The sequence below is a fragment of the Capronia coronata genome (assembly GCF_000585585.1).
Source record: "Capronia coronata CBS 617.96 chromosome Unknown acBCG-supercont1.2, whole genome shotgun sequence".
Taxonomy (NCBI): Eukaryota; Fungi; Ascomycota; class Eurotiomycetes; order Chaetothyriales; family Herpotrichiellaceae; genus Capronia; species Capronia coronata.
The window spans coordinates 4,309,551-4,336,467 of record NW_006912894.1 but is presented as its reverse complement, the minus strand read 5'-3'; the positions used below and the strand labels follow the sequence as shown (position 1 = coordinate 4,336,467).

The following is a 26,917-nucleotide window of genomic DNA, read 5'->3' as shown; positions in this document are numbered from 1 at the left end:
AATGAAGTGATCAACCTCATCATGAGCGTCACCGTTGACGCGCTATACATTTTCGATGATCACAAGTGAGCTTGATGAAACGCATGGCTCGGAAGGGTTCTGTACTGATCTTTTGCCAGCAACTGTGTGTTAGAGCACGTCTACAATGGACGCCCTCCGTCGGCGCAGACCCTCATTTCCAGCTTCATCAGCCGACCATCCCCTCGCCCTTCCATCCTGCAGCTGTCAGACCTCGCTCCTCCTGTGACGGCCTACTCGGTATCTCATGCGGCACTCCTTCTGGTCGCAGCCTCGAGCAAAGATGTCCAGTCCCTTGCAATTCTGGACTTCCTGTACCGGCTGGTGGATGTGTTTGAGGACTTTCTCGGCAGTCCCCTGCTAGCCAACAAGATAGAGGACAACTATGAGATCGTGGCGCAGCTACTGGTCGAAATGTGCGACGGGGGTATTGTATGCAACACAGAGCCCAATGCGTTGCGGGAGTCGGTTGAAGTGTCCTCGGTCTTAGGAAAGCTGTTTACACACGTTGGGCTACCTGGGTACGGAAGGCCTTCCACTGCAAAATCTGGCCATCAAACTGACAATCCAGATCTTCACCCGCACTTGGTCCTACAAACGGTTTAGCATCGAGTTTGCGACCAACCATTACCCCGTCATTGGGCCCGGCAATTCCATGGCGCAAATCCAACGTTCGGCATACCTCGAACGAGCTGTACGTGGACATAGTCGAAAGCTTATCGATTGTCTTCGCGCCCTCTGGCCGCCCCATATCTGCTAGGTCTAATGGCTCTATCGCATTCACTGCGAAGATCTCAGGAGTTCCCGATCTTTTATTGACATTGGCCGCACCCGGAGGTACTAGCAGCGATAAAACCTCGGGGATACTCCGAACTATGCAACTACCGGTTTTTCATCCTTGTGTTCGGCTAGCAAGGTGGAAAGATAGTCCTGGGGAGTTGTCGTTCGTTCCGCCAGATGGCCGGTTCATGCTAGCAGGCTACGAGACCGATTTGATGCCTTCCAGTCTCAATACCGACCAGCCTCCCACCAAGAGTGACAAGATATTCCTACCTGCCACTGTGGACCTGAGGCCTGGACTTGGTGGTTCAGGCTCCGAGTTCGAAGCTCGATTGACGTTGAACACCAATTTTCCAGGTGTCGCAACCACGGGAAAATCAAGCACTTCCCGAGGAGGGTTGGGACCAATTCCTTCGCTGTCGTTCGGTGGAAGTGGCGGGCATTCACAGGCTCCTTCATTGGAAGCGGTTGTGGTTACCATCCCGTTTCCTGTCGATGTTCGAAGTGTCACGGAGCTGAAGCCGTCTCGTGGGGAAGCCAACTTCAATGCCTTTGACAAGGTGGTTGAATGGAAAGTCCCAACCAAAGAGGGCGGGTCAATCAATGGAGTGGCCACCTTGACCGGCACGGTAGCTGGGCCGTTGAGTGCCACCGATACCGACGACGACCAGTTTTCGACTGCTGAAGTCGGCAAAATAAACACAATGGCCGGGTACTACGAAGACGATGCCATAACGAACCAGGACGAGACAGAGGCTGTCATGAATGGTAACAATGGAAGTTCAAAGAAACTACATGCGAACAAGGCTCTGATGCCTCGGTCGATCTCAGTGTCGTTCAATGTTAAAGGTTGGCTTCCGAGCGGGATCAAAGTCGATGGCTTGATTGTCGACGTCAAGAAATCCAAAGGCCTGGGCGACGGAGTGAGACCGTACAAGGGAGTCAAGTATCTCACAGTGAGTAGAGAAGGAGTCGAACGACGAGTGTGATGACAAGGAACAGGCAAAGGAGAGAACAAGGAATTGATGATAGGTTCTGGAATAATATTACAATGCTAGTAGTATTGATCGATCACGCTAATATGAAGGTCCACGATCCCAGTCCGTCGTCAAGTTCGTCAAAAGCTCCAATAGAATGCTGCCGCCTGTCAAGGCGGATATGACAGCCTTGTTTCCATGCCATGCTTAAGGTATGCAATACCATGTTTGTTTCCGTATCCCCAACCCTAAAATGCTGTCGCATGGAACTCCGCTCCCATAACATAGATGCCTTTCCGCACCCAATGCCAGCAAAAAAGGGTCATAATCACAAGACCCGACTTCAAACAGACTTTTTCGGATTCGCCCAACGACGTTGTAATGATCATGATGCATGTCGTTCCCCCACAACGCTGAAATCCCGAGTCGGGATGAACCACCAAGACGCCACGCCAGAAAAAGATTATGATCAAACATATGGAAGGTGTCATGAGCCTTCGACGGATATAGACGATAAGAAAAATCAGAGGATGAGAGGATAAGAGCCAGCGACAGACAGACTCTTTCAGCCGGTCATGTAGTTGCCGACGCCCAACATCTTCTTGATCCCCTTCTTGAGGGTGCGGTTGAACTGGTCGGCGCCGCTCTCGCTGGACTGGGAGGACGTCGAGGCGACGCTATCCTCGCTGCGGCGACGGGTAGTGCCATCGAGGAAAACGCGCGGCGACGACACACCGCCGGCGCCGTTGGCTTTGACGTTGCCCGCGCCGCCGCGGCCGACGTGGTAGACCGGGGCGGCGTGCCGTTCCTGGCTGAGCTGGCGCTCGAGTTCCTCGTCGAAGCTGAAGATGGCCCGCTCGCTGGCCGGGTAGACATTGCCTGCACCGCCGCGGCCGGCGGTGAATGTCTTGCGGTGCGTCTCTGGCGACTCGACCCAGATGCGTGATGCCGGCCCTGTCGCGTCGGTGCCTTGTGTCACAGATGAAGGGGCTCGGGTCACATTGCCTGCTCCGCCGCGCCCGGTCGAGAAGTAGTGTGTTGCAGGGACGGATGGGTGTGGCTCGACAATGGAGTAACGCCGTGATGATGATGAGACGGACATGATTGTAGTTGTAGGGTGGTGTAGTTGTAAGGACAAACTTGGTTGGTTGGTTTCCGTATACAGACTAGTGTGATCTGTCTTATATGGTAGGATGGTCAGGTGATGTGGCGAGTGGTGTGGCTTGTTGTTGAAGATGATGACGATGAGGCTTTTGGTGAAATAGTAGATCTGGGGTCAAGATGATCTTGGTTTGTGTGATCGTTTAGTATGTGCTGAGGAGGAACCAAAACTCTTATTACGGAAGATCAGGGGCAGGATGATTATATACGGATATGGTGAAAAAATCTATGTGAGGTGGTGTCGCCATGGAGAATGCAAATTTGCACTGCTTGTTGACGAATATGACATGGGCCGGATCTGAGAGGAACAAGACACAAAACACGAGGCGCGCGCGGCCCAGATGATGATGGAAGACCCAGACCAGGTGTTGATTACTCGATGGAAATCCAGCATCTTCTCCAGACCGATGCCGTTAACTGCAAAGCGCCAGTGCCAACGCAAATTTTCAGGTCACGATGCGAGGCGCAAGGACGGAAAATTTGACTGGACATGTAAGGGGCTGGCGTCATTCTGTCTTTAATTTTAGCAGCGAGGCATTAGTAGCGACGGCAACTTGTGGGAACGACACACGATGTCAGGCATGATGGCGTCGTGTGCCCCGGATTTTGCGCAAGAGCCTCGAGCTGTGAGAGAATTGATTGAACTGGAATGAAAATTTAGTTGAAGGCCCGCGGGTTTCCGCCAGCGGTGTCAGACATAATCAGAAAAGGAGAATTCTCTTCTCTCTTGGGTGGCCCCGCTGAAAATTGCAACTGTCTGACACAATCACAACATAGCGGATGTCCGCCATGGACCTCGTGATTGGCTCGACAAAGACGACGATCGAGCTGTCATGCGCCGCAATAGCGAAACTAGCAGCACCGACTTTTCAACGAGTGTCCAGCATCGTGGAATCTTGTTAGTCATGCCGAGCCTCGTGCACACGTCTCGAGCAAACTATGGGGTAATCGATCGGTGCCTGAGGCGGGGATTGTATGGCATGCTGGTTTCCTGGGGGTAATGGAAACCATCACCGCTTCTCCGGTGTTTCACCTCCCCTTGATATTTTCCTTGCTGGACATGATCTCCGTCCGTTGTCCTTCCTATCCTGGAGTGTCTGTTGTTTGATCTCGCCTCACTGCTGCCCAACCCATAAAACCCCCTATGCGGCTCCAATGGGTGCATGAGAAGGTCTGATCGGCACCACTTGATGCATAGTGTTCAAAGAGCTGAAGTAGTTTCGGGATCGTCCGCCCTTCCTCTCTCCCCTGTTGTAGACTCGGGTAACCGTGCCGGAAACGAAACAGACTCCTGCAGTTGTTGTGCTGGCGGGTCAATGCCCCAGAGTCTGCTCTTCCCCCGCAAATTGGGTTGACACTCTGGTCGCTCTTCTAGACCATGATCGCCGCTGGGGCCGCTGGTCGGCACATGCATAACTGGCCGATTACCATGTACACTTCTCTCCTGAACAGGGGCTGCTGCGAGATCCTGTGCCGACCGATGGTCTCTGTCTCCTTCACCGCTGAACCTTGAGGGCCGTTAGTCCACGGAACTTTGTTCACATCGTGGCCCTCGATTCCATCTCTTCGGTCGTGCCTTCGCCGCGTGACTCCCAATGCTGGTCTGCCCGGACACCGCATTCAAGTGAATTTGGAGTGAATGATGTCTGGATTCTCGTGCCAGTCGTCAATGCTGACCCACATCTAAGCCGTGATGGTCAGTCGCATTCTCCCCAGACGCCGGAGAGGAGAACAACTCACCTTCCTGAATGTGCTCAACCCCGCAAGAATACTCCCACCAATCCAGGTACTGTATTTGCGCTCGGGGGGCGCGAAAATCTTGATGCGCATGTCTTTGACGGCCAGCCTCTGCATTTCATAGAGAAGTCGATCGGGGAATCCTTTACACAGCGTTGTACCACCACTCAGGACAACATTGCCGAATAGGTTCTTTCGAAGGTCCATGTCTGTCCGAGTAATCGCATCAACCACCATTTGGTGGACACCCTGGTACTCCAATCCGATCAGGTCGGGCTCAAACAGGATCTCTGGTGCCCGGAATCGTTCTGCTCCAAGCTTGATCTTCTGACCGTCAGGCAGCGAATACTCAATATCCCTTTTCTCGTTCTTCCAAATCCCTTGTGACCAGTCTTTCTCTTCTTTCCTCGGATCAAGCGCCACGTATGCCGTCTTCTCTTTCATGATCCTGACTATTTCCTTTTCGGCGCTGGTGTGGAAGACGCGTCCACTCTTCCTTAGCAGCAGCTGCATATGTTCGGTGATGTCCCTCCCTGCCACGTCAATCCTTCGTATGCTACTTGGGATGGCAAACCCTTCGTAGACAGGGACTGCATGACTGACTCCATCGCCACTGTCCAGCACGATTCCTGTCGTCCGACCACTAGCATAAAGACTGAGTACTGCTTGGATGGACATGTAAACGGCGGGGACATTGAACTGCTCAAATAGGATTTGAGCTGCCATGTCTCGATTTTGTCTCGGATTCAGGGGAGGTTCGGTCAGAAGGACAGGATGTTCTTCGCTCAGAGTCTTCAGCTCTTGGTCGTAGACATATGTCCATATCTTTTCCATATCATCCCAGTCGGTGACGATGCCGTGTTCCAGAGGATATCGGATCTTCAGCAGGCCTCGTAGTTCCTGTGCTCTTGGCCCGATAAAGGTATCTCCCTCCAAAGCGCCGGCGAGGGCACGAACATGTTTCGGACGGCCGACGTAGGACGGGAAGTATGCAGCTGGCAGATCAGTCCCAGCAAACCCGGCGCGGATAGTACCACTTCCATTGTCTAGAACTATGGGGACATTGTGCAGGCTGCCCCCGTCAGCCATTGCGAGACTTCTATTCTAGAAGAAAGGACTGGGGCCACATAGATGTCAAAGCCAGATCAGTCACGACCGAGTCATGTCCTCGAACTCATCGAGCAAGACATGGTGGAAATGCTGCGTTTGTCACTGATTCTGTTCGGATGCCGTGTAAACATAAATTCCCGGCAGACGGAGAGCGCAGCCGCGTTCAAGTTGAACTAGACGCGACTCTAACTAACTTCTACTTTCGGACTAATGAGATGATTCTGCCTCCTCTCACCGCCTGCCGCATCTTCTTCTTCCACCTCCAAAAGTGTCGCGCCATCTGCTATCCTGCCAGACCACGACACTGAACAAATAGCAACCATATTATCCCTTGAAGAAGACCCGTGCACCTCGTTCGAGTTGGCAATCTCATTCATATCCTCTAACTGCCTTCAAAATGCCGAAATATAAGTCCCCCAATCCTGCTCTGAGACCTTCAACTGACTTGCCTAGCACTCTTCTGCGACTACTGTGATGTCTACCTCACTCACGATTCCATGTCGGTGCGAAAAGCCCATAACTCCGGTCGAAATCACTTGAGGAACGTGGTCGAATATTATCAGCGTATGTGATCCCGGGTCAGGAAGAACATTAACAGGCTTCTAACACTGTACAGAAATTGGTCATGAAAAGGCTCAATCAGTTATCGACTCGATCACCTCCTCATATGCTGCCGAAGGACAAGCCAATCCTATGTTCCAACAACCCGGTGCATTTCCTCCGCCTCCGGGCTTTCCTGGTATGAAACATGTACTCCCCCAAACAAGACGGAACACTAATCTGAGGCTCAGGGATGCCACCTCCTCCCTTTGGTATGCCAGGCGCTCTTCCGCCAGGGCCTGGAGGAGTCATTCAACCTCCCGGCGGTCGTGGCATGCCCTTCCCGCCTTTTCCTCCAAACGGCGCTCCACCTCCACCTCTTCCTAACGGCCTCCCGTTTCCTCCTCCACCCGGTGGATTTCCTCCGAACTTTCAATTTCCTCCTCCCGGTGCTCCTGGTGGCTTTCCGCCTCCGGGACCACAGAGTAAACAAGGCCCACCAGGAGGACCTTCACCTGCCCCCGGGGCCGGCCCAACTCCAGGACAAGGACCCCCGTCTGGCTTCAATATGAGTGCTCCTCCAGGATCGAGTGAAGGCCGACGTTAGACTTCGCATGTCTGGTGGTTTCGACAAGATTTTACCCGTACATGACCAACCGTCGCTTTGATGTATCGAAATGTACAGTCGATCTCGGCTGTCGACGCATACTTTAGCACGATCGATGAGGATCAGGTCACGGACCCGGGCGTCTGTAATCTGCACATACATGTCCGTCGAATATGACTACGTCTTCAGATGGAGACGAAGGGATGAAGGAGTTGAGACGCTTATTTATGTCCGCTCAATAGCCATGGGGCCACAGGTCGCCAGTGAGGACGATCGGGGTCAGTCAAGAAGAGAATGACGAGATGTGCAATTTGCAACGCCCAAACGTTGGGCAACGACGTCTTGTCGCAGGTCATTCGCAGCGATCGAGCATGAGCCTTATCCAGCAAGCGCGGTGTGCGTCAGCTAGGCAAGAGGATATGGGTCGCTTCTTTGGACCAACCTGAATACTTGACTCGTTTGCAACAGCTGCATCCTAATGGCTGCCAACATATTACTTACCCTGACCGCATATCTGATTACGCCGATTCTTATAGTCATTGCGCTGGCTTCTTTCATACACTGCGTTCTTACATTACACCGAAACCGTGAAAGACGCGCCTTCTTCTTTGATTCCCTTCTCACTACGCCAACAGGCAGGACCACACAGGCGACCGATGACAGCACATTGGTGTAAGCATCATGTCACCCTGCGCAAGCGGCATGACACCGAATCAGATGTGACGGCGAATTCCAGATGTGGCAAAATACCGCTGATCTCGATCACCTCAGAGGTTGGGTCACGACCGACACTTCAAGCTAAATCAAGCCCAGGACTCAGGAGTATCTGCTTAGCAACACTCAGAAGATGGACAACCGATCCCGCCCGAAGACTTGAAGATGGCAAGCGAAAAAATACCAAGATCTGCAAAGACGCCCAGGCATCGGGACTCAAAATGCAGCGCAAACTAACTGCGCGAACACGAAAGGCAGAACGCAAAGCTGATCAGGAGCGAGCGCGGAAGCGCAAAGCAGAGAAGAAAATGCGGAAGGCAGCACGGAAGCGGAGTCTAAGCTACTATGGCGGTGGGCTGGCCTGGGGATTCGATCCAAATGCTGGTATGCTTCACTCCGGTCGTGATCATGCCATCGCTGCAGACGGGGCCAGTCAGCCAGTCAGCAATGCTGGAAGCGGACTTGATGCCTCTGATCTGAAACCGGTTCGAGGTCACACTTGGGGCATTCACTACGGGAAAACTGGCATGCATGTCCAGGTTCATGACCAGGATTTCCATGGTAGCCGTGAATGCAGTGGCAAGGTTGGGACCTAATAACGAATCCGGGGCACTTGATCATACTCTGTCCCGAAGTCTGTTCATGCTATCGACTCACCGCTCAGTCTGGGCGCCGTCCTCGATATAAAGGTCACTCGATCTTGGTCATGGCGGAGCAACCTAGAAGGAAGCAGCATCAGTGAGGCCTGAGAATAGCTGGATGGGGAAGTGCCCCAGGATATAGCTGCCATGCCGAGGGCATACACAGTGTTGTGACGGAGGACAGAGAACACCTTGTTTGATATTAGGAGTTCTTGAAGCTTCGACCTGTGCCAACATCCCGTTGTATGTTCCGTTCCATTGCAGGTCTGTAGCAACCATGCTTCTGGACGGTCAAGAAGCCGTAGAGTGATGGATATCTCGTCAGCGTCTTAGGCTGTGCCCGAGCACCTGTATCCCCAAGGCTGAGGCTAGACTAAACTGTGAGTGTTTTGACGCTGCTTTAACAGCCCACGTCAGCCTTGTCGTGCTGCTATAAATATCTCGAGAGCGTACGCAACAAAGGCAGACGTTGAAATGCTCTTCTTTTCTATGATAACTGGTGATATCTGACCCGGGGTCAAGGTCACAGAGAGCCTCTACCATCATTACTGGCATGAGAACGCCGGGTGCGCTGGAGATTTGTTTCCTCAGATCTTGGTTCAACGTGTGACGTTGAATCTCACCGCTTCTTAATCAACTTATGTTCTTAGCCCTAACATTTCAAGGCCACGGATGACATGACTACTTCTGCCCAGCGGTCTACATATATACCCCCGAGCTCTCAACGAGAAGCAGGATCTATATCCGCAAGCGATACCGACCGGAGCTGGCCCATTTGATGGCCCATAGCCACAATGGCGGGCCTGTGGCATCTACTAAACATACCAAGCGAGATCCGCAATCAGATATGGATTCTAGCTTTCGGAGATCAACATGCAGTCCGTAGCACAGATGAAAAGAAGTTCTTGAAGGACGACTGCCAAGCATGTCAGGCCAACGTACATACATACGTGGATCTGTCAACCTGGGACGAAATCTTCCGGCCCCTATTGACATGCAAACAGATCTTCAACGAAGCGAGACAGATCTTGTGTTCGTCATTCACGTTACATCTCGGTACAAGTCCGTTCCAGCAAAAGCGCGCCGCTGTAGACAAGGAAGTCCGACGCATCGAATTGTGGATGCATATCAAGGACGACAACCGCCTCGAGACCGGATCGACCATGAAGCTGATCGGACTCGGTTTCCCGAATCTTCGACAGCTGACCGTCCACGCCCATATGCGCCCACCTGACAGCTACGAGAGTCTCTGCGACGCCGTGTCGCTGGCTGCTGCTATTGTGCGACTCGGGCGCGATAGACGTGAGACTGAGGTGGCCTTGGATTTCGACTACGTCCGGCATGGAGTCATGTTCCACAGCCCGCATCTGGGCGAAATCAGGACGGAGGACTCTCTGGAAGAACACGAATTGGTGGTGAGGGATCTGATCGAGGACGATGCCTTTATCGAGGCTGTGCTGGCAGATGATGACGATGGCGATGCCGACGAGCAGGCCATGACGGCGGCACTGTTGAGAGTCGCACGGTCCCATGAACAGAGTTGGTTCGAAAGGCTGCAACGCAGAAGACGCGATCACATGACAGAAGGAAACCAAGCTGGGTTGGAGGCATCGGCTTCGACATCTTCGACTTGAAATGCTGGTCAAAGCTGCGGCAGATAGCGGCAGGATGGGTTCGTTTGTGAAACGTTCGTAGTCGGATGTTCTCAGCGCTAGCCATCTCGAGTTTCGCGCCATGAACGAAAGACAGATATGAGTGCATGCATCTCAACCATGGCTTACCGGTGCAGCCATGAAATCATCGATGAAGCTGTGTCGTGAGGAAGACACCATGTGCAACTTTATGTCTTGTGAGGCAGCCGAGATACCGCTACACGCACGATATGAGCGCGGATGACGGCCGGAACTTGGGTGCACTCTGGCGACTCCGGTACTCAGTCGATTTGCCAGCCCATTTCCTCGGCCATGACATCGGCAAGTCCATGCTTGTACTTTTCTTCACCGGAGCGCAGAGGCGGCCAGTCCCTCATTCGGCGTCGCAGTTTCTCAACATCCTCTATCGCGGCCGGAAGGTCGCTTTGAGACGAGTTAGTCCACTGTCTGCAATGGTTGAAGAGATGTGTCCAAATAATCAACGACGAAGGGCATCAAAGGAGACCTAAAGGGGTTCGTACTCTAGCTTCCCATACACCACATATTGCTGTTCAGCCAACACTTCAGCCAGCTCGACTTGGTGGTTGTGAAGAAGGTCGGTATTCGGAACAACGACCAGAGGGACACCCACTCGAAGGCCATCGAGGATTGACCCTGACCCTATATAAGACAATTAGAGTGGTGCAAGGACTGCGACGTAATAGAGACTGTGATTTACCGGCATGGCTGATGATCATTCCTTCGCTTTCTATCGAGTGTCCTTTCACTGCTACCATCTCCTCTCGTAGACCTGCCTTGTTGAAACCGAAGCCTGTGATGTTAAACCCGTCAACTACCAGCGTCTCCCTTAATTGTGCCTTCTTTGCTTTAAAGATCTCTTCTCCCTCATGATCGCCATACTGAACCCGTAGATGACTGTATCCCGCTCGTTGGAGTTCTGTGATGAATTCGGGCTCCAACACTGCCTTGACCAGACCGTTGAATGACGCGGTTGCACCGATGGTCACGAAACATCGCTTGTCAGCCATGACCGGAGGTGGTTCGTCGGCTATATCCAAAACTCGAATTCAGGTTTAACTGGCACAATCAGCCGTTACAGCTCAATATAATGAAGCCAGCACGTTGATACATGCACAACTTGACGGGTGAGGACCGATCGATGTACGGCGGACCATGCCAAGTGGTACGGTAGACCATTGCTCGACTCGCGCGGATGCTTCCGCTTTCGGGGAAAATTAAACGGTCAAGATGCAACCTGAAGCTCTCCAATGTATACATTGACACTCGGGAGAGTGCTGTGCCGACACATCATGGCTACTCCAGCGCGGCATCTATGTCGCTCTCTGTTTCAAAACAGTCGACGAGTCCCCGTGAAACGCAAATACCAGCCGCAGTTTCTGGTCCGGCACCAAGCGACCATTTCTTGTCGGCATCTCTCGACAACCCCTCTGCGCAGAGCAGACGATTCGTCGAGGTCGAGTCAGGATGTATTTGGCGACAGCGGCCTCGACCGACCTTCGGAGTACCTGACTCCTGGGACGCTCATCACTCCTGCGGACCTGGATCCCCAGGAGCGCGCCGACTACGACCTTTTGTCCAAAGACGAGCAACGAGAATACCTGGCTTTGCAGAACCACTACGCAGCCGTCTTCGAGTCCGAACAAGCTGATGCGGCACTGGACGATATTGTCACCGATGTGGACAGGCAATTGGAGAAGGAGGTGGAAGACGTTGACTTCCCCGATGTGGGATTGTCCCATAGGGAAATGGGCTACTGGGCCATGGACGAGGACGACGAATTCGGCCAGGTCGAGGACGGAGACGAGCCTTGGGATGATTCTGCAATCTCTTCGGTTGCGCACAGCGAGTTGGAACTGCATCGCGAGGTGCGAGAGTACACGAGAGTGATAGCGTGGGATATGCCACTGCTGCATCGTAAGTGGTGCCTGACAGACTCTGGGAGCATCTTGAAGTACTCATGCTAACGACCGGAAGAATATGCAAAGCCCTTTCAACCGCCCAACGAATCCACACCCCTCCGCTTCCGATACACGACGTATATGGGTGAAGCGCACCCAGCGGCCAGGAAAGTGGTTGTTCAATTCTGTACGAAAGATCTGCCCAACCTCACGGAAGCGCAGCGACTGAAGCTCATCAAGCTTGTTGGCGTACGCTACAACCCGGACACAGACGTGGTCAAGATGTCGTGCGAGAGGTTTGAAGCTCCGGCGCAGAACAAGCGCTATTTGGGTGATCTGGTGAACAAGTTAGTACACGAAGCGAAAAATGGGGCCGACACATTCGAGGACGTTCCGCTCGATTTCCGGCATCACAAATCGAAGCAACGGGTCACTTTCCCAGAGGAGTGGAAATTGAAGCCGGGACGGATACAGGAGCTGCTGCATGCAAGGCAAAATCGAAACTTGTTGGAGGCGAGCGAGACGGCCACCCCAGACGGCAAGGAGGCCATGCACAGCTATGTACAAACTATGGGTCGAGGGGGGGCCAGTCCGGAAAGGACATTGTAACACAATCCATTTCATTGAGAACCCATCAAACTCTGAACAGGAACCGCTTTTCATCTTGCCGCGGCTGAGGTCACCTTGATATTGACACCACCAGCACAGTGAGTTCAATTCTTCCCTCGTCTGGTTCCGCCGCGGTATCTGCCACCTCTGTTCTCCTTGCTAGATCCACCCCGCTTGCTCGCGATAGTACTGCTTGCAGCGCTTGAATTGATGATGCTCGCCCGGGCTTTCTCCTTCTCCCATCCGGCCTGCTCCTTTGCTCTGATCTTGGCCATCAAGTCGTTTGGTTCCTCGCCATTGCTGAAAGTGTCACTGTCAAGTTCGTGGTCGAAGATGGATCGGTGGTCGGGTCTGAGGACTTTGTACTTTGCAGCAAGAGCCTTGCGCTCTTTCTCCTCATCCTCAGCCAACTTCAGTGCGATCAGCTCTTTTTCTTTCTCCGCCTTCGCTTTTTCTGCCTCGAGGGCTTTATCCTTTGCGACATTGTAGTTCTTGCCGTAGTTTCTGTTACCCGGTCGTGGTCCTTGACCTCTGGCTGCAACGCCGAGTCCATGGCAGATCATGCGTTTCGCATCGTCGCTGACCCGCCATTTTCGGTCGACAGCTTTTGGATCAGAAACGCCGAAACTCGGTCCACTCTGTCCGCCAGCAACCAGAAGGCTACCTAAACCGTACTGTTCACGATACCAGCGGGGGATGTCACGGTGACCAATGCGTTCGAGTGTCGGCAGATCCAGAGGCATCTCATGCTTGTAAACGCATCCTTGCTGGGCGTAGTCGCATTCACCACGACGAATCCAAAACGAGCAGTATTCTTTGCTCCCCGCCGGGACTTTACTTTGACCAATGTTTGGTTGTTTGTTGGAAGCTGCCACAGCACTAGCTTTGGCTGAAAGATTGGAGACGTTGTTGCTGTAAACAGGTTTGCTTTCGCTGCCGACCGAGAGTGTAGATGACGTGCAAGAGCCGCTGTCGGCACCGCTTGGACGCTGTTCGTCGACGCCAAATGCCTTGGGTGGCGCCGGGGACTGCACTGGAGTTCTTGGAACCGCTGCTGCGGTCCACCTATTGGCAACATTGGTTCTGGAGGAAGCAGCTTGTATTCTGTCGGAGTGTGGTGCATGGATGCTATCGAGGAACAATGGTTTGCTGTTGTTGAGTGCCTCGACAACGTAGTACTGATGCCGAGATTCATAGAACCCCACACCTATCATTCCCGCGATATTGTAAGGGTCCAGGATCCGGGGAACATTGCGAAGTTGAACGTGAACCGGAAGCTCATCCATTGCAATGAGCGGGACCATGACACCATTTTGGCGAGTGACGAAAAATTGTGGCTTCAGGGCCTGCTGTTCTGACATCGTGGCGGCTGCGGTTTGAGGGAGCAAGAGCGAGGCTTTGTTTGGTCAGTATTTCTATATCTCGAAGAGCAAGCCTCAAAGGTGCTTGACGATGCTGCTGAAGATACAAACAGGGGATATTTGGGAGCACAAGAGAGATGGGGGATAGGAAAGAAGCAATTTATGTTGATTTCGAGCCCCCATCCCGGGGTCGTGGCGCTGCGTGAATCAAAACGTAGTGATAGAGATGTCGTGAATAGGGATTCAAGCATAGCGTTTCAATACTTACAATCGTACCAATATCACCAACAAGACTAGTGAAGACCAGGCTATTGCACCAACCACAATGCCTGTTTTGCAGGAACTGAGGCTTGCTGAGATGTATAGGTGCACTGATCAGGGGGAGTGACTCAATCACTGGAGCGGAATTGGAAGAACAGACGCAAAAACAGGTGATGGTCAGTTTCTAAAAGTCCTGAAGAAGTCACCATATATATTGACATGCAATAAATTCACGTTTGTTACAACAAACAGCATGACAATCCAAGAACCGCATATTCAATGACTGTCACCAGGATCCAGAACGGGCTGAGAACTCAAACGGCCAGCAAATGCACCAGGACAAAGGAGTTGACTGAAGCACGTAATCGTGACATTCATCCGGTTTGCAGTGAAATCAAACAGAGCCATGCGCACTCCTTGTGTTGTGAGGATAGATGGATGTGTGTCTCATTAGAGAATTCTGCCATGAGGCGCCCTACATGAATTATCACCGTACAAGTGACCATAAACCTTGATGAAGACAGGTAGGTACCCAGGACAATGAGCGGTTGTTATTGTTGGGTGGTAGCCAGAGAGCTGGTTGGTGTGATTCGGATGCAGTGTCTTTCAGTCAGCTGCCGTACAGCCAAAGCAGACCAGCATGATGTTGACGTTGACATTGATGGCGACAATGGTAGTATAGCCCTCCCTCGCACCTCTATAGGGGAGGTGAACATCGTATCTCGCGTGTTTCACAGTCAGAGACGAAGACAAACATCAAGGGAAGATCCAGGCACGCATTTGATATACTACTATAGTACTAGTTAGTACTAGTATCTCTAATAACTCCACGCTAAGCCACTCTAGGTTGTGTCTTGTGCTTAGTGCTGGAAAGAACCGTAGAGGTCAAAACATGAGGTAAGTGCACCCAGGGGAGGCACAGTATTTTGTACATACCTAGATACTGTGCACAATTCCTTCTTCACAGTGAAATGGATATCATGTTCTCTCCTGAGATACCGTTCGAGCGGCATCTGCCCATCTGAGACATGTACTGGGGTCGGAGTGGTACAGAGAACTTCACTGTGCTACGTGCCTCTCTCAAGATTATGACTGCAATAATGCGCAGCAAATTCGCTTCCGACTCGTCACCGTCAGCCCTTTTCGTATGTACAACGTATAATACACCGTAGTGCTCTGGGCTTGGCCCTCGCCTCGTCATACTGTTCCGTATCCGATCCGTAATATCCAGCAATACAGCGATGAAGAGTGGACACACTCACGGCTTCGCTGGCACGCCTAACGCCTTCTCGCAACAACCGCCCGGGTCACAGCCCAGGCAGCCCTTAGATTTCTCCTTGCATGGCTCTCTGTGCTTGCTCTAAACCCTGCATTATTTCTGCTTTCCATCTAGCATGCACTGAATAGCACTGCCCATCATTACAGTTGACATCCCGCTGTTGCTCATCCGCACTGCACGTACCTAAGGTACCTGGTTATTTGCCTACCTAGAATCGACCGTTCCTCCTTAGCCGAGTGCCAGGACCCTCACTTGGACTGGCCACAACCTCACGACTGCGCCTCACCGTGTACAAACCAACGTTCATCCATCTTCTGCCTAACCATCGCAGCCGCCTCACCTCACATCACCTACCTCGCTTCACGCAGTTGAGATCATCACTCTCTTTCCATCTCTTCTGCTTTGCATCTCGCTTCATCGTCCCTTTCATACGCGTTTCAAACTCTGTCCGCCGCGATATCATGGCCACCGAGGCCTCTATTGCCCTCACCAACCGTTCTCTCCGTAACATTCGCACTGTGCGTTACCTCACCACTACTCACGACCGGATGCTCATACTAATCATCTACAGGAACTCGAATTCCTCGCGGACACTTCCATCATCTCGCCAGAACAGTTGTCGTCTATCCTGGCCCAACTACCAGCCCAGACTCCCTTACATGCTCCCTTACAACCCCCGGCCAGTGTCTCGACCAACACACCCGTCGACCAGTTCTCGAACATGAGCATGAAGGAACATTATGCTCCAGTTCCAACGCCGGCTCCTCTTCCTCCTCCAGCATATGTGCAGGACCCACAGATACTAGCAGTTGCAACGGCTCTCTATGCATACACGCCCACAGACGCCGGAGACTTGGCGCTGCAACAAGGAGATCGGATACTTGTCACAGAGCACATGAATAATGACTGTACGTCCATTAGTGACTATTAGATCATGACTGTACTAACCTTTGATCAGGGTGGCGGGGTCGAAATGAACGTACAAATATGGAGGGCATTTTCCCTCGAAGCTACGTCAATGTCGTCGATGAGAAACGGCCGCCAATGGCTCAACCGCAACCATCGGATTATGGCAATATGCCCCTTCAAATCACTCAGACGGGTTCCACTACCAATTCCGACCCCCGAAAGTACAGCAAGTTCGAGGAACAGGGCAAGAAGTTCGGAAAGAAGATGGGCAATGCCGCCATCTTCGGAGCCGGTGCGACCATTGGCAGCAACATCGTCAATGGTATATTCTGATGAGGCGTCGGCCTCGTTGATGTTGAACTTCTCAGCCATTCAAGGCTACGACTATGAATTTGGGTAGAGTTTCTCAGCCACACGGACCACGGCGAGTACAAGGACTGCAAGGGAGTGATTAATTGGCACGAACTGAAAATGGGGATTTTCCTGGGCCACTCGGCGAGCATGGGATTCGGCGTTGGAGGGAATGTCTGGTGATGAAAACCATCGATGAGAAAAGCCGCCTCATCAACAATTGCAGGCGATACGTCCTGACAACTCTATATTTCTTTTGTTTCTTTCTGGGATCCTTAACTACGAACAAGACCACTTCGCAGACAAGACCTCGACCACTTTTCTCAAGAGCGAGACGGGGTGATTCAACCATTGCAAAGAGAGCATGAATGGAAGGAAGATGTGCTGCAGTGGGCCCCTATGGTGGCACAGCTGATGAATATGCCAGACATATTTGCTGCACATATTGTATTTGACGGGAACGGGCAGACTTCCATAGCACTTCCATATCGCTCCATCGAGCCTCTCATTGCCAGCATTCCTGCTCTCTCCACGCTTCTTGACACAATCCATGTCGTTAACCTTCCCTCCCCAGACGCTGTGCCTCTTGCTGGATGTAGTTCTGCCTCAGGCATGTGCCCGACAAGGCAGAGTATATCGAGACACGCCGCACTACATGCGCAGAGGCAAGAAGATTGTGTGAACGTGAGGTTGTGATCGCCTGTGCAGTAGGCACTCCGGCGGGTGCGCAGTCAAAGCAGCTGCATCAGGCTGCAAAGACTTTGGTATCGAAATTGAGTCGGCTCGTTCAATCCTCTTCTCTTGGGGGTGGTGGACCACTCGCTCGAATCATCTTCTCAATCATCTGGCCTCTGACAATCTCCTTGTTTTCCCCCAAACCCAGCGCCATGTATGCCAGAAGGGGAGGATGACCAACATAAGATGCGTACGAGTCGCGGACGATGTTATTCTTCCATTCGTAGGGGGTGGTGTCGGCGTGGCCGGTGCCAACGTATTTGGCCTGGAGAGATTCGAGTTGTTGGAGCGTACGGAGTTTATCAGCCATGGCGGAAGCAGGCTGTCCAGGTGCGTGAGAAGTAGCGAGACAGTGTAGGTCGAAGATTGGTGTGATACTGGTATTATCAAAACAGTTGCATCGACTTGATGAGATGAGGCTTTGCAAGTTCCAGTCAAATCCCAGTCCCGTCACTCGTGGAAAACCCTGCCGCTTTGACGTCCGCGGCTCTTGCCTCCACTCCGGCTTCAGGGAACCCTCCGTCACCCCTCCACCATCTGTGCCCTTCCGAGATCGCTGGTACTCTTCTCATTCTTGGGTGCAAATCCACCCCCCGCCGGTCACTAATCCTCATGCATTTGTACGCACCGGCGGCTTTTCCATTAGGTACGTATTCCTCTTGTCTGGCGGGGGCCCAAAGACCGCTCCACATCAAACAAGGCCGATATTCGAGATTGCCAGAGTGACTCTGACTGTTCAAAAGATTTGATTTACCTGCCCTAAAGTTATGGGCTGGGAAACCTGAGTTGCGGAATATAACCTCGGGAGTTCTGTCACCACTTGCGGATTTATTACCTAGGCACGCGGCTCCTTTATATTCCTAGATTCCCGTCCCTTAGCCACCCCAATGAATCCGATCAGGTCTGCTCTGGTCGGCGGCACCGCACGACGGTCCTTTACCTTCTCCCCGTCCGCTTCCATCCAAATGGCCTCGATAGCGGCGAACAGGTTGGCGGCAGAGAGTAGAAGGATGGCAGGTCCCCATGCGTCCCAGAATCGGAGCGCCTCATCGGCCGGCCAGGCCAAGATCAAGGTCAAGAACCCAGTCGTCGAGCTCGATGGAGATGAGATGACGAGGATAATATGGAAAGACATCAAGGACAAATTCATTCACCCATACCTCGACATTGACTTGAAATACTACGATCTGGGTCTGCCTTACCGGGATGAGACCAATGATCAGGTCACGGTTGACGCTGCCGAAGCGATCAAGAAATACTCGGTGGGCGTCAAATGCGCCACCATTACACCTGATGAAGCACGTGTCAAGGAGTTCAACTTGAAGAAGAGTGAGCGCATTGCATCCCTACTCGTCTCTCTACCATGCCCTAACCGTCGCATCCAGTGTGGCTCTCGCCGAACGGAACCATTCGAAACATTCTCGGTGGTACCGTTTTCCGTGAACCGATCGTCATTCCACGCATCCCCCGCCTCGTGCCTGGGTGGGAACAGCCCATCATTATCGGCCGTCATGCCTTTGGCGACCAGTACCGAGCGAAAGATGCGGTCATCCGCGAGGCCGGCACGCTGGAAATGGTCTTCACGCCCAAGCACGGCGAACAAAAGCGAGTCACGGTATTCGAGTTCCCCGAGACTGGTGGTGTCGCTCAGGCTCAATACAACACCGACGACAGCATCCGGGGGTTTGCACATGCGAGTTTCAAGTTCGCTCTTGACAGAGGGTACCCATTATACATGAGCACGAAGAACACGATCCTCAAGGCGTACGATGGACACTTCAAGGACATCTTCCAAGAGATCTACGAGAGTGAATACAGACCACAGTTCGAGGACAAGAAGATCTGGTACGAACACCGTCTGATCGACGACATGGTGGCGCAGATGATCAAGTCGAGCGGTGGCTTTGTCATCGCAATGAAGAACTACGACGGCGACGTCCAATCCGACATTGTTGCACAGGGCTTTGGATCCTTGGGTCTCATGACTTCCCAACTCATCTCGCCTGATGGGTTGACCTATGAATCCGAAGCCGCCCACGGCACGGTGACGAGACATTACCGGGAGTACCAGAAAGGTCACGAAACCTCGACCAACCCAATTGCCAGCATCTTCGCGTGGACTCGTGGACTCGTCAAGCGTGGTTCGCTCGACAACACTCCCGAGCTGGTCACCTGGGCCGAGTCGCTGGAGAAAGCGGTCATCGACACCGTCAACGAGGACGGTGTCATGACCAAAGACCTCGCGTTGGCATGTGGCCGAAAGGACCGCGAAGCCTGGGTGACGACGTCGCAGTTCATGGAAGCTATTGAGAAGCGGTTCAAGAAGAAGTTGGAGAGCGAGGGTCTCGGAGAAGTCGCGGCGAAAAAGTGAGTGAACAAGAAACTGGACTAGATAGATGGGGCTTGGAGCCTGCGGGATACGGCCGGTGAAGCCGATCCGATGGGAGCTGGCCAAGTCTCTGGGGTATATAAAGATGATCAAACACTACATGGTGGGCATGAAGATATCATATTGGTTGTCACCGCAGTAGACGAATGCAATATGGGCTTGGATTTAAGACGCCCTGATGCTCAGTGCGACTTGTCTAGCTGTTAGAACGTCCTTCCAAAAAAGGAATCGAGAGTACAGTGAAACTACTGGTATGTGGAAGGCCCTACGTAAGGGTTCCTTGGAGATAACATCAGTAGAATTCTGGTCTGTCTTGCAGCAATACTGCCGTCAGGGGTGCTCTGCCAGAGTTCCACAGGCCGCGCACGATAGAGGGCTGCGAATGTACCGTTCGGTAAATCGAGCCTCGTGCGGGATCGTTTTATTGGGAATCATTGCGAGAACCGCTCTCGGAGCAGATCTCCAGCAGTTGTCTATGGAACTAGCCGACCTCCCGAGTCCTCAAGAACCCATATTCCATGTTGTCGACGCCGATAGAAAGCACTTACGAAGAATAGAGCCTCAGCGCCGAGTACTGACTGGGACGCACAGAGCATGCAGCATCATCGTCATCATGCTAAATCCCAGGGAGGCACCCGGGGCGAGCAGGCGTCCTGCATTTCCTCTGCTCCTCAATTCATGCCGTGTGTGTGATCCTACTTCCTGGCCGGGAATTTGGGGGCGCCAATGTCGCTGCCACGCAGCTTGATGCCCAACACGCGTTCGAGTTTGGCCAGCACAGCTTGATTCGGCTGAGCATCGCCCTTTTCCAGCGACGCTATTACCGCCACCGGCTCGTTGACTTTTGTGGCGAGATCTTTCTGTGTCAGCTTCGGCTGCATCTCGTTTCTTCGTTTGATGATGGCGAGTGAGACTTCTTTGCTGACGGTCTTGACTGGCACGATATCGTCCGAACGGTCGACCTTGGTGGCATGTTGGCCTTCGACACTTGATTTCTGCAGGGATTGAACAGTCAGATTTTGGGCTTTGTCATCGGAGTAGGACCTGCCAAAGGTGTCACTTACAGTGTTTGCAGAGCCGTATTTCTTCTCCGTCATCAAGACGGCCCCAGACCGCTGGGCTGCGTTGAGGGCGGATTTGCCTTTGATCACACGCTCCCGTTCGGCGGCACTACCACCGCCACGGGCTTTGCTGCCGATGCGCACAACGCTGTCCCATTCATTGTCGGCCATGGTGAGAAAGTTGTCGAAACTGGGGACTCGGAGTATTGGTAGAGTCTGGATTGATAAGTGTGCGGGGCGGGGCGTCGAAACAGAGGAGATAGTCGTTGAATTGCGAGGTTGAGGAGTGGCCGTAAAGGTGAGAGGAGCGTCGAATGGATGTGGAAGAAGAAGAAGAGTAGTTATTGTCGTGTACGGTGTGATAAGTAGCAGTCAAGAACAAGTGTTGTTTGCAGGTGAGGCGAAATTCAATCCAACTGCTTTACAAACCGACAAGGGAGACGGCGTGAGGATCTAGAAGTTGCCATCACAAGATGTGCGATTGAGTCATCGTCACGGAACAAAGTATATCCATCGCGAACCAATCAGGGTTTAGCCACGTGATCAAACCCAAAGTTCACATTCGCGATCGTTTCTCAGGCGAGTCAAACGTACTCGAGTTCTCAGTCTCCATCTAAGCTGGAAGTTCCCATGAACGCCAGATCTCATACACTATACCACGTCCGGGGTCTTGACCAAATATTGATCTGGTGCGCGCGGAAGAGGCGGAGGGACCTGAGACTTGCAGGAGCCGGATAAATGAGGTATACGTGGATCAGTGTTAGGTATATTCAAAGTTCGGTTCATGATAGATGATCGGGAAGGCCATATGGTCTGATTCCCCTTCAGGTGAACCGACAGACTTTTATGTAGCTTTCAATGCTGTCAACAGTATTGGATGTCCCCGTATATCCAATCTGAACCCATTCAGCGCCAGAGCATAGCCCACCCCATACACCAGCACAGATATGACTATGTAATTTCTGGCCTTTTATTCGGCGTATCGAAAAGCAACTTCCTCGAGCTTCACAGTCCCGTTCTCGACACCAGTGACGAACTCTTTGACCCCCATGCCCCAGCGCTTCACGCCGATATTGGGTATATCCAAATCCGGAGGACACAAGGGCTTCGGTCGCCAAGTTGATTTGTCGTCTTCTTCATTCATATCTGGTCTCTGTTGATCTGAATTTGTGTCATGGTCGTCGTCGCCGTCGTCCGCTTGGGCGTGTTTGCCTCCTTCGGCCTTCCCTCCATGTCTCCTCGACAGCGGATTGTGGTGATCTCCGCCAACGGGTATCTTGTCCACACGGACAAACACAGGGATAACTGCTCCCGTGGCAAGGGAGAACTGTCTGTGGCCGAGAACATATAGAACCGCACCAATGGCTCCCGAATGACTAGTGAGACTGATTCGCTCACCATCCTCGTCGGCCATGATCTGGTCCATCAACTTGCCCAGACGGATTGCTAGAGCCTGGTCCGGTTCGCGAAGCTCGGCATCCCAGAACTGGTCGGCTTCCGTGAGGAAGGGATCTCGAGTGGTGACATATGTTGGATAGCGCTGGCGAATGTACGACACAGGGCTGCGACGGTCACAGGTATGGATTCCCGTGCCTTCACGTAGACGCTCCACCACGGTCGGGTCGAACGAGGGCACGAGACCGTCAAATGTGATCTCCGCGGTCTCCAGGGCCCGATCAAGTGGGCTGACGTAATATGACTGCGGCAGACTCATTTTCTGCTCCGCTATCTGCGACTTCCAGAACTCATTGACCTCTTTGGCTTGCCGGCGGCCTTCTTTGCTCAAGTGTGCATCGGCCCATATCATGACGCCCTCCGGGTCCCCGTCCAGCATCGAGTAGTGGCAGTCCCATGCTTCGCTACCGTAGTATCGTTCGGCGATGTTATGGTACCCATTCCCGTGCCGGCCCAGGAAAAGGAGCTTGTACTGCGTAACGACGTCCTCGCCGGTCTCGTGCCTCTTGCGTGTGGCGGCATTGTTGAGCGAGCTGATGTGGTGTTCGAATCTCTGCCAGGCCGTCTTGCCCTGCCCGCGATCCGGGAGATCCTCGTCCGAGTCATACGGGCGCTGCACCAGCCCGAAGTTGTTCTCCATAAACTGGAATCCGGCCGCTTTGGTGCGCGGATCATCTTGGAGGAAATATCCCTGGAGTGTCGCATATCGAAACTGATATTGCTTCTTTTGTGCTTCCTCTTGATGGGCTTTGCCCGGACTCGTGTCGGGATTTGTATGGATGTCGAGGACCGGCTGGCCTGTCTTGCCCAGCGAAGTGCCGACGTTGCTCATCTCGAGCAATGCGCATACAGCAAGCGATACGGTGAGAAGAAGGAGAACTGGTCTGTATGTTTTCGGGTTTCATTAGCCCGAGTCTCTGCCAACAACCAGATCCACTTACACAGCAACGGTAGTTCGACAGATTCTAGTTGGGCCTTTCCACCGATGATGCACATTGCGATGGCTGGAATTGAGCAGCATGATATCTCAACATCAAGACATCTTTAGTATTGCCCAGGCCATGTCACACAATGGGTGACACAGGTCGACTGCGCGGCCCAAGCAAACCCACACAAGTTAGAGTGAACGGCGTGGAGCATGTTCATGTCATTGACGCATTTCCACAGTGTACGGCGATTCAATTTGCCAATGAAGTGCTGTTTCGGCCAAAGTGTCAACAGCCAACAGCCAACAGCCAACATTCAAGGCTGAAATCATTCATAAAGACGGGCGAACTGCAAATGAGTCCTGTGCCTGGAAACCGACCTTAGTATGTCGCCGTCATGCCAGCGTCTTTAGGGGAGTGATACCCACCATTGCGCGAGGAAGGGCTGGCGAACAATGGACGGCTCAGAACCGTCTTGACTGACTGGTCCTGATCTTTGGTCGGCGTACTCTGGTCATCACTAATGGAGATGCGTGGGCCCATAGGTGAGGGCCTCTTCCAGCATGGACGCATCTTGTCCAGTCCGCCTGACCTCTCTCATATCTCCTCTTGCGGTAGTGCTGCTTTGTGACCAACAACCTGGATCCCTTCTTTTGGTCTTAACTTCAGATCGTCCACAGACTCAAACCGCGGCTGGAAGGGAATGGGGCCGTTGACTGCCGTCCGGACTTGCAAATGTGGCCGTGAGCTACACATGTGTGAGTCAGTGACAGTCCCTGTGGCTCCTGCAAAAAGCCTTGGTTGCGGCATCTTCAACCATCCGCTCGTGACATCGACATGAGATTGGCGATAGTTTGCAACTCTGGTCAAAGCCGGAAAGATTAGATCAGTAGACCTTTCGTTGGCCACAGGAAGTACACTGGATGAAATACAGGTGTTGTTGTGGGTGAATATGATGTTTGCTGCTTGGACTAGGTCAAGAAGGTCGCGGGTTTATACTACGAATATTTTAGTCGTACCGGGAGTAACCTCAACCCTCCCATCAGAACCATAATGAAGCCTACAAGCATGTAGCAGATATCACGATGGCATTAGGTTCAAAGGACACTGGAATAAAATAGGTTGCTTATTTGAGTTGCTGCATTCGGCTCTCTACAATTCTATCTGCACTGATGACTACCATGCCGCATGGTTGCTATGCACGCCAGTCATGTCAACGAAAAGCTCATGGATATGGAGTAACACCTTCCAGCGCGTACATGGCTGGCGTTCAGATCTGACCATTGGCAAACTCTCCATGCATAGCGGCTAGAGTTGTGAAGATGACGGTGAGAACACTTCGAATCTTATTCTGAGTTTTGATTCCTGGGCTTCCCTTACTGTCGTGAAGGGGCCGCGCTGTATCACTTGCTTTGGGAAGTTGTTGGGTGGCAGTAATGTTGGCTGTCGCCGATGGAGGTGCAGGCTGTAGGACAACGCTGCCAGATGTGATAGGCGGTTTGGTCTGGTTGACCAACAAGGCGTACATCGCTTCCATCGCGCAGAGTTGTTGACCCAAACCGCTTGTCCCGTCCCATCCGCCGATATACCATTTTGATCCACAGGTGTTGTTTCCTGGACCTCCAGTACAAGCACTAGCAGCACCCTGTGCCGAGCTTCGAAGGATGGTCCCAATTCGGCCTGCAGTAAATGGTGCCATCATTGACGTCCCAGCGAGCCAGCGGATGAGGTATGCCTTCATAGATAGCTGATCAGTATTACAACTCATGTCGAGCTCGCATTCCGCCTCAAACATGACATCTGTTGCATTTTGAAATGGACTGAGGAACGTGTTCGCCGACTCGAGAAGACCGGCCGTGCGCTCGACCCATGGGGAGGATCCATTGGTGTAATTCTGAAGCATCGCGGCACCATACAGGTAGACGGCCACGTTGTAAGACCATTGGTGGTGATCAATGCCGGTACAATTGATAAGCTCATCGGTGCCATCAAAGACATTAAAGAGTTGATCGATCAAGCCGATTCCATATGACCAGTTCCAGATAGTTTCCGCCCAAAGCACATAGGTGTGATTGCCGGTAAATCGCGCCAGCCTGGCAGAAAGTTGAAAAAAGGCTCCGTTGGATATGCTCTGCTTGTAGTAATAGCCGGCGTTTTCGGGGTGGAATTGCCATTTGAGCCCGCCGTTGCAGCCCGAAGAATTCCATCGCGGAACATAATCTTGCCAGGCATTCTGAACGATTGTGAGCCAGGAAGGAATTGGCGAAGGCGGTTCTGGGAAGGAGTATTCTGCCGCGGACATGGCAGCGAAAACCCAGAAAGCCTGGTCATCATTTCCCTCGTCAAAAGCTTCAGCAGCCATCACAAAATCGTACTTCGGGCCAAGCTGAGAGAGGAGCGCTTGCTGCGTGACGTTCCGGAACGACTCGTCTCCTGTGTAATGCCAGTATTCCACCATGCCTCCCCATGCACCACCGCTTTCCCACCAGTAATATGGAGGATATGGGAACTTTCCCAGGACTCCTCCGTGACTGTTGCCAGTGTAAAGCTGCTGTACTCCATGTGCGGTCAAGGCTGAAGCTGCGAGAATGGATTCTAGACAAGGGTCAATACTTTGGAAGTTCAATTTGCGGATCTGAAAAGAACGAGACTAACTTGGGTCATCGACATTGAGTACAATGGCAACAGATGTTGTACGTAGCAGGACCAAAAGGCCCAGGAAGACGAGGAAGCAATGCATGATGAAAAGCTGACAGGTCCGAATGGTGCTGGGAAGGATGATGCTGTTGTAGAAGAAGCGTCAAACGAGAGATAAGAGCTGCTTGACCAGCCCAAGATAATGAACGTAAGCAAAGAAAAACAATGAGTATTCACAGCCAGGTGATGAGAGAACAGCACGCGATAGTCCAGGTAGCTGGGAGTAAAGTGAAGCTGGCCTGCTGGCGCAGAAGATTTCAAATGGCGCAGGCAGGGAAGAGGCAAACCATCATCAGCGACACTCTCTTCCACTTCTTCGCTCACATATCTTCAACCTCTGGTAGATGCCCCCATCATCTGTGAGCAGCTCGATGGCAATCTTCACAGCTATTTATTCAGTCACTCACCGTCGTCCTGTCTGATGCCACCTCTCCAAGAAGTATGCACTGTGCAATGATGACGACCCTGCGCCTGTTGGTTGGCGTACAACCACAAGCTATACGAGAGATCGACTCTGCATCTTTCCGACCCTCCGACCCTTCACACAATTTGTAGTCTTACCTGCGAAGTTGATTGGCGAGCAGTGGGAGAAAGATAAGTACTTGATTTGTCGCGGTCGGCTGGACATGGGTCGAACTTCTTAGATGGCAACATACGAGTCCTTCGGCGTTGGCCTGCATGAAGATAGATCGTGTTGAGCAGTTGTCTAGGCCATCCTGCAACTTGACCCATCCTCAATTGCGCTCAAAGTGGCAGCCGTTTCTGCAGAACATGCGCCAGTACACTCCCGCAGTTCGCCGCGAACACAGGAGCGTGTGCACACAGAAATGCGATCACCCGTATTCAAGAGCTCTACGCAGAACAAGGCACCTTGCATGGCTAACATCCGAGCCTATCCAAAGCAATCTTGTCCCCAGTCCCGCTCCACCCGGGTAGGTTCGACTCAACTCCTCTCCTCGCTCATCCTTGTCATCATTTGAGGTAAGATAGCGCACATGATTCGCGACAAAGGATTCGGATACTTTCGA

At 52.5% G+C, this 26,917-nt stretch overlaps 15 protein-coding genes across 15 annotated transcripts; 7 read left to right on the top strand and 8 right to left on the bottom strand.

Annotated features, from left to right (window-relative positions):
- Nucleotides 1-21: 21 nt before the first annotated feature.
- On the top strand, nucleotides 22-1,787 carry A1O1_03245 (uncharacterized protein; the record flags this gene model as incomplete). The annotated part of the gene is made up of 3 exons (XM_007724151.1): nucleotides 22-65; nucleotides 120-539; nucleotides 590-1,787. 3 exons carry the CDS (start codon nucleotides 22-24, stop codon nucleotides 1,785-1,787), a joined length of 1,662 nt encoding a protein of 553 aa, XP_007722341.1.
- A 553-nt stretch (nucleotides 1,788-2,340) lies between these two features.
- A1O1_03244 (uncharacterized protein) lies at nucleotides 2,341-2,877 on the bottom strand (the record flags this gene model as incomplete). Its single annotated transcript, XM_007724150.1, has 1 exon — nucleotides 2,341-2,877. One exon carries the CDS (start codon nucleotides 2,875-2,877, stop codon nucleotides 2,341-2,343), a length of 537 nt encoding a protein of 178 aa, XP_007722340.1.
- A 1,679-nt stretch (nucleotides 2,878-4,556) lies between these two features.
- On the bottom strand, nucleotides 4,557-5,762 carry A1O1_03243 (actin-like protein; the record flags this gene model as incomplete). Its single annotated transcript, XM_007724149.1, has 2 exons — nucleotides 4,557-4,619; nucleotides 4,677-5,762. The coding sequence occupies 2 exons, from the start codon at nucleotides 5,760-5,762 to the stop codon at nucleotides 4,557-4,559; spliced, it is 1,149 nt and encodes a 382-aa protein (XP_007722339.1).
- A 518-nt stretch (nucleotides 5,763-6,280) lies between these two features.
- Nucleotides 6,281-6,930, top strand: A1O1_03242 (uncharacterized protein; the record flags this gene model as incomplete). The annotated part of the gene is made up of 3 exons (XM_007724148.1): nucleotides 6,281-6,347; nucleotides 6,400-6,522; nucleotides 6,575-6,930. The coding sequence occupies 3 exons, from the start codon at nucleotides 6,281-6,283 to the stop codon at nucleotides 6,928-6,930; spliced, it is 546 nt and encodes a 181-aa protein (XP_007722338.1).
- A 935-nt stretch (nucleotides 6,931-7,865) lies between these two features.
- A1O1_03241 (uncharacterized protein) lies at nucleotides 7,866-8,240 on the top strand (the record flags this gene model as incomplete). Its single annotated transcript, XM_007724147.1, has 1 exon — nucleotides 7,866-8,240. The coding sequence occupies one exon, from the start codon at nucleotides 7,866-7,868 to the stop codon at nucleotides 8,238-8,240; it is 375 nt and encodes a 124-aa protein (XP_007722337.1).
- An 839-nt stretch (nucleotides 8,241-9,079) lies between these two features.
- A1O1_03240 (uncharacterized protein) lies at nucleotides 9,080-9,919 on the top strand (the record flags this gene model as incomplete). Its single annotated transcript, XM_007724146.1, has 1 exon — nucleotides 9,080-9,919. The coding sequence occupies one exon, from the start codon at nucleotides 9,080-9,082 to the stop codon at nucleotides 9,917-9,919; it is 840 nt and encodes a 279-aa protein (XP_007722336.1).
- Nucleotides 9,920-10,218: 299 nt separating this feature from the next.
- On the bottom strand, nucleotides 10,219-10,965 carry A1O1_03239 (uncharacterized protein; the record flags this gene model as incomplete). The annotated part of the gene is made up of 3 exons (XM_007724145.1): nucleotides 10,219-10,360; nucleotides 10,459-10,597; nucleotides 10,656-10,965. 3 exons carry the CDS (start codon nucleotides 10,963-10,965, stop codon nucleotides 10,219-10,221), a joined length of 591 nt encoding a protein of 196 aa, XP_007722335.1.
- A 282-nt stretch (nucleotides 10,966-11,247) lies between these two features.
- On the top strand, nucleotides 11,248-12,465 carry A1O1_03238 (uncharacterized protein; the record flags this gene model as incomplete). Its single annotated transcript, XM_007724144.1, has 2 exons — nucleotides 11,248-11,872; nucleotides 11,933-12,465. 2 exons carry the CDS (start codon nucleotides 11,248-11,250, stop codon nucleotides 12,463-12,465), a joined length of 1,158 nt encoding a protein of 385 aa, XP_007722334.1.
- A 104-nt stretch (nucleotides 12,466-12,569) lies between these two features.
- A1O1_03237 (uncharacterized protein) lies at nucleotides 12,570-13,826 on the bottom strand (the record flags this gene model as incomplete). Its single annotated transcript, XM_007724143.1, has 1 exon — nucleotides 12,570-13,826. The coding sequence occupies one exon, from the start codon at nucleotides 13,824-13,826 to the stop codon at nucleotides 12,570-12,572; it is 1,257 nt and encodes a 418-aa protein (XP_007722333.1).
- A 2,001-nt stretch (nucleotides 13,827-15,827) lies between these two features.
- On the top strand, nucleotides 15,828-16,608 carry A1O1_03236 (uncharacterized protein; the record flags this gene model as incomplete). The annotated part of the gene is made up of 3 exons (XM_007724142.1): nucleotides 15,828-15,884; nucleotides 15,938-16,274; nucleotides 16,325-16,608. 3 exons carry the CDS (start codon nucleotides 15,828-15,830, stop codon nucleotides 16,606-16,608), a joined length of 678 nt encoding a protein of 225 aa, XP_007722332.1.
- An 805-nt stretch (nucleotides 16,609-17,413) lies between these two features.
- On the bottom strand, nucleotides 17,414-17,671 carry A1O1_03235 (uncharacterized protein; the record flags this gene model as incomplete). The annotated part of the gene is made up of 1 exon (XM_007724141.1): nucleotides 17,414-17,671. One exon carries the CDS (start codon nucleotides 17,669-17,671, stop codon nucleotides 17,414-17,416), a length of 258 nt encoding a protein of 85 aa, XP_007722331.1.
- Nucleotides 17,672-18,326: 655 nt separating this feature from the next.
- A1O1_03234 (isocitrate dehydrogenase [NADP], mitochondrial) lies at nucleotides 18,327-19,732 on the top strand (the record flags this gene model as incomplete). The annotated part of the gene is made up of 2 exons (XM_007724140.1): nucleotides 18,327-18,690; nucleotides 18,747-19,732. The coding sequence occupies 2 exons, from the start codon at nucleotides 18,327-18,329 to the stop codon at nucleotides 19,730-19,732; spliced, it is 1,350 nt and encodes a 449-aa protein (XP_007722330.1).
- A 713-nt stretch (nucleotides 19,733-20,445) lies between these two features.
- A1O1_03233 (transcription factor) lies at nucleotides 20,446-20,982 on the bottom strand (the record flags this gene model as incomplete). Its single annotated transcript, XM_007724139.1, has 1 exon — nucleotides 20,446-20,982. One exon carries the CDS (start codon nucleotides 20,980-20,982, stop codon nucleotides 20,446-20,448), a length of 537 nt encoding a protein of 178 aa, XP_007722329.1.
- A 799-nt stretch (nucleotides 20,983-21,781) lies between these two features.
- On the bottom strand, nucleotides 21,782-23,098 carry A1O1_03232 (uncharacterized protein; the record flags this gene model as incomplete). Its single annotated transcript, XM_007724138.1, has 1 exon — nucleotides 21,782-23,098. One exon carries the CDS (start codon nucleotides 23,096-23,098, stop codon nucleotides 21,782-21,784), a length of 1,317 nt encoding a protein of 438 aa, XP_007722328.1.
- A 1,364-nt stretch (nucleotides 23,099-24,462) lies between these two features.
- On the bottom strand, nucleotides 24,463-25,932 carry A1O1_03231 (uncharacterized protein; the record flags this gene model as incomplete). Its single annotated transcript, XM_007724137.1, has 2 exons — nucleotides 24,463-25,787; nucleotides 25,848-25,932. The coding sequence occupies 2 exons, from the start codon at nucleotides 25,930-25,932 to the stop codon at nucleotides 24,463-24,465; spliced, it is 1,410 nt and encodes a 469-aa protein (XP_007722327.1).
- Between the last annotated feature and the right edge of the window lie 985 nt (nucleotides 25,933-26,917).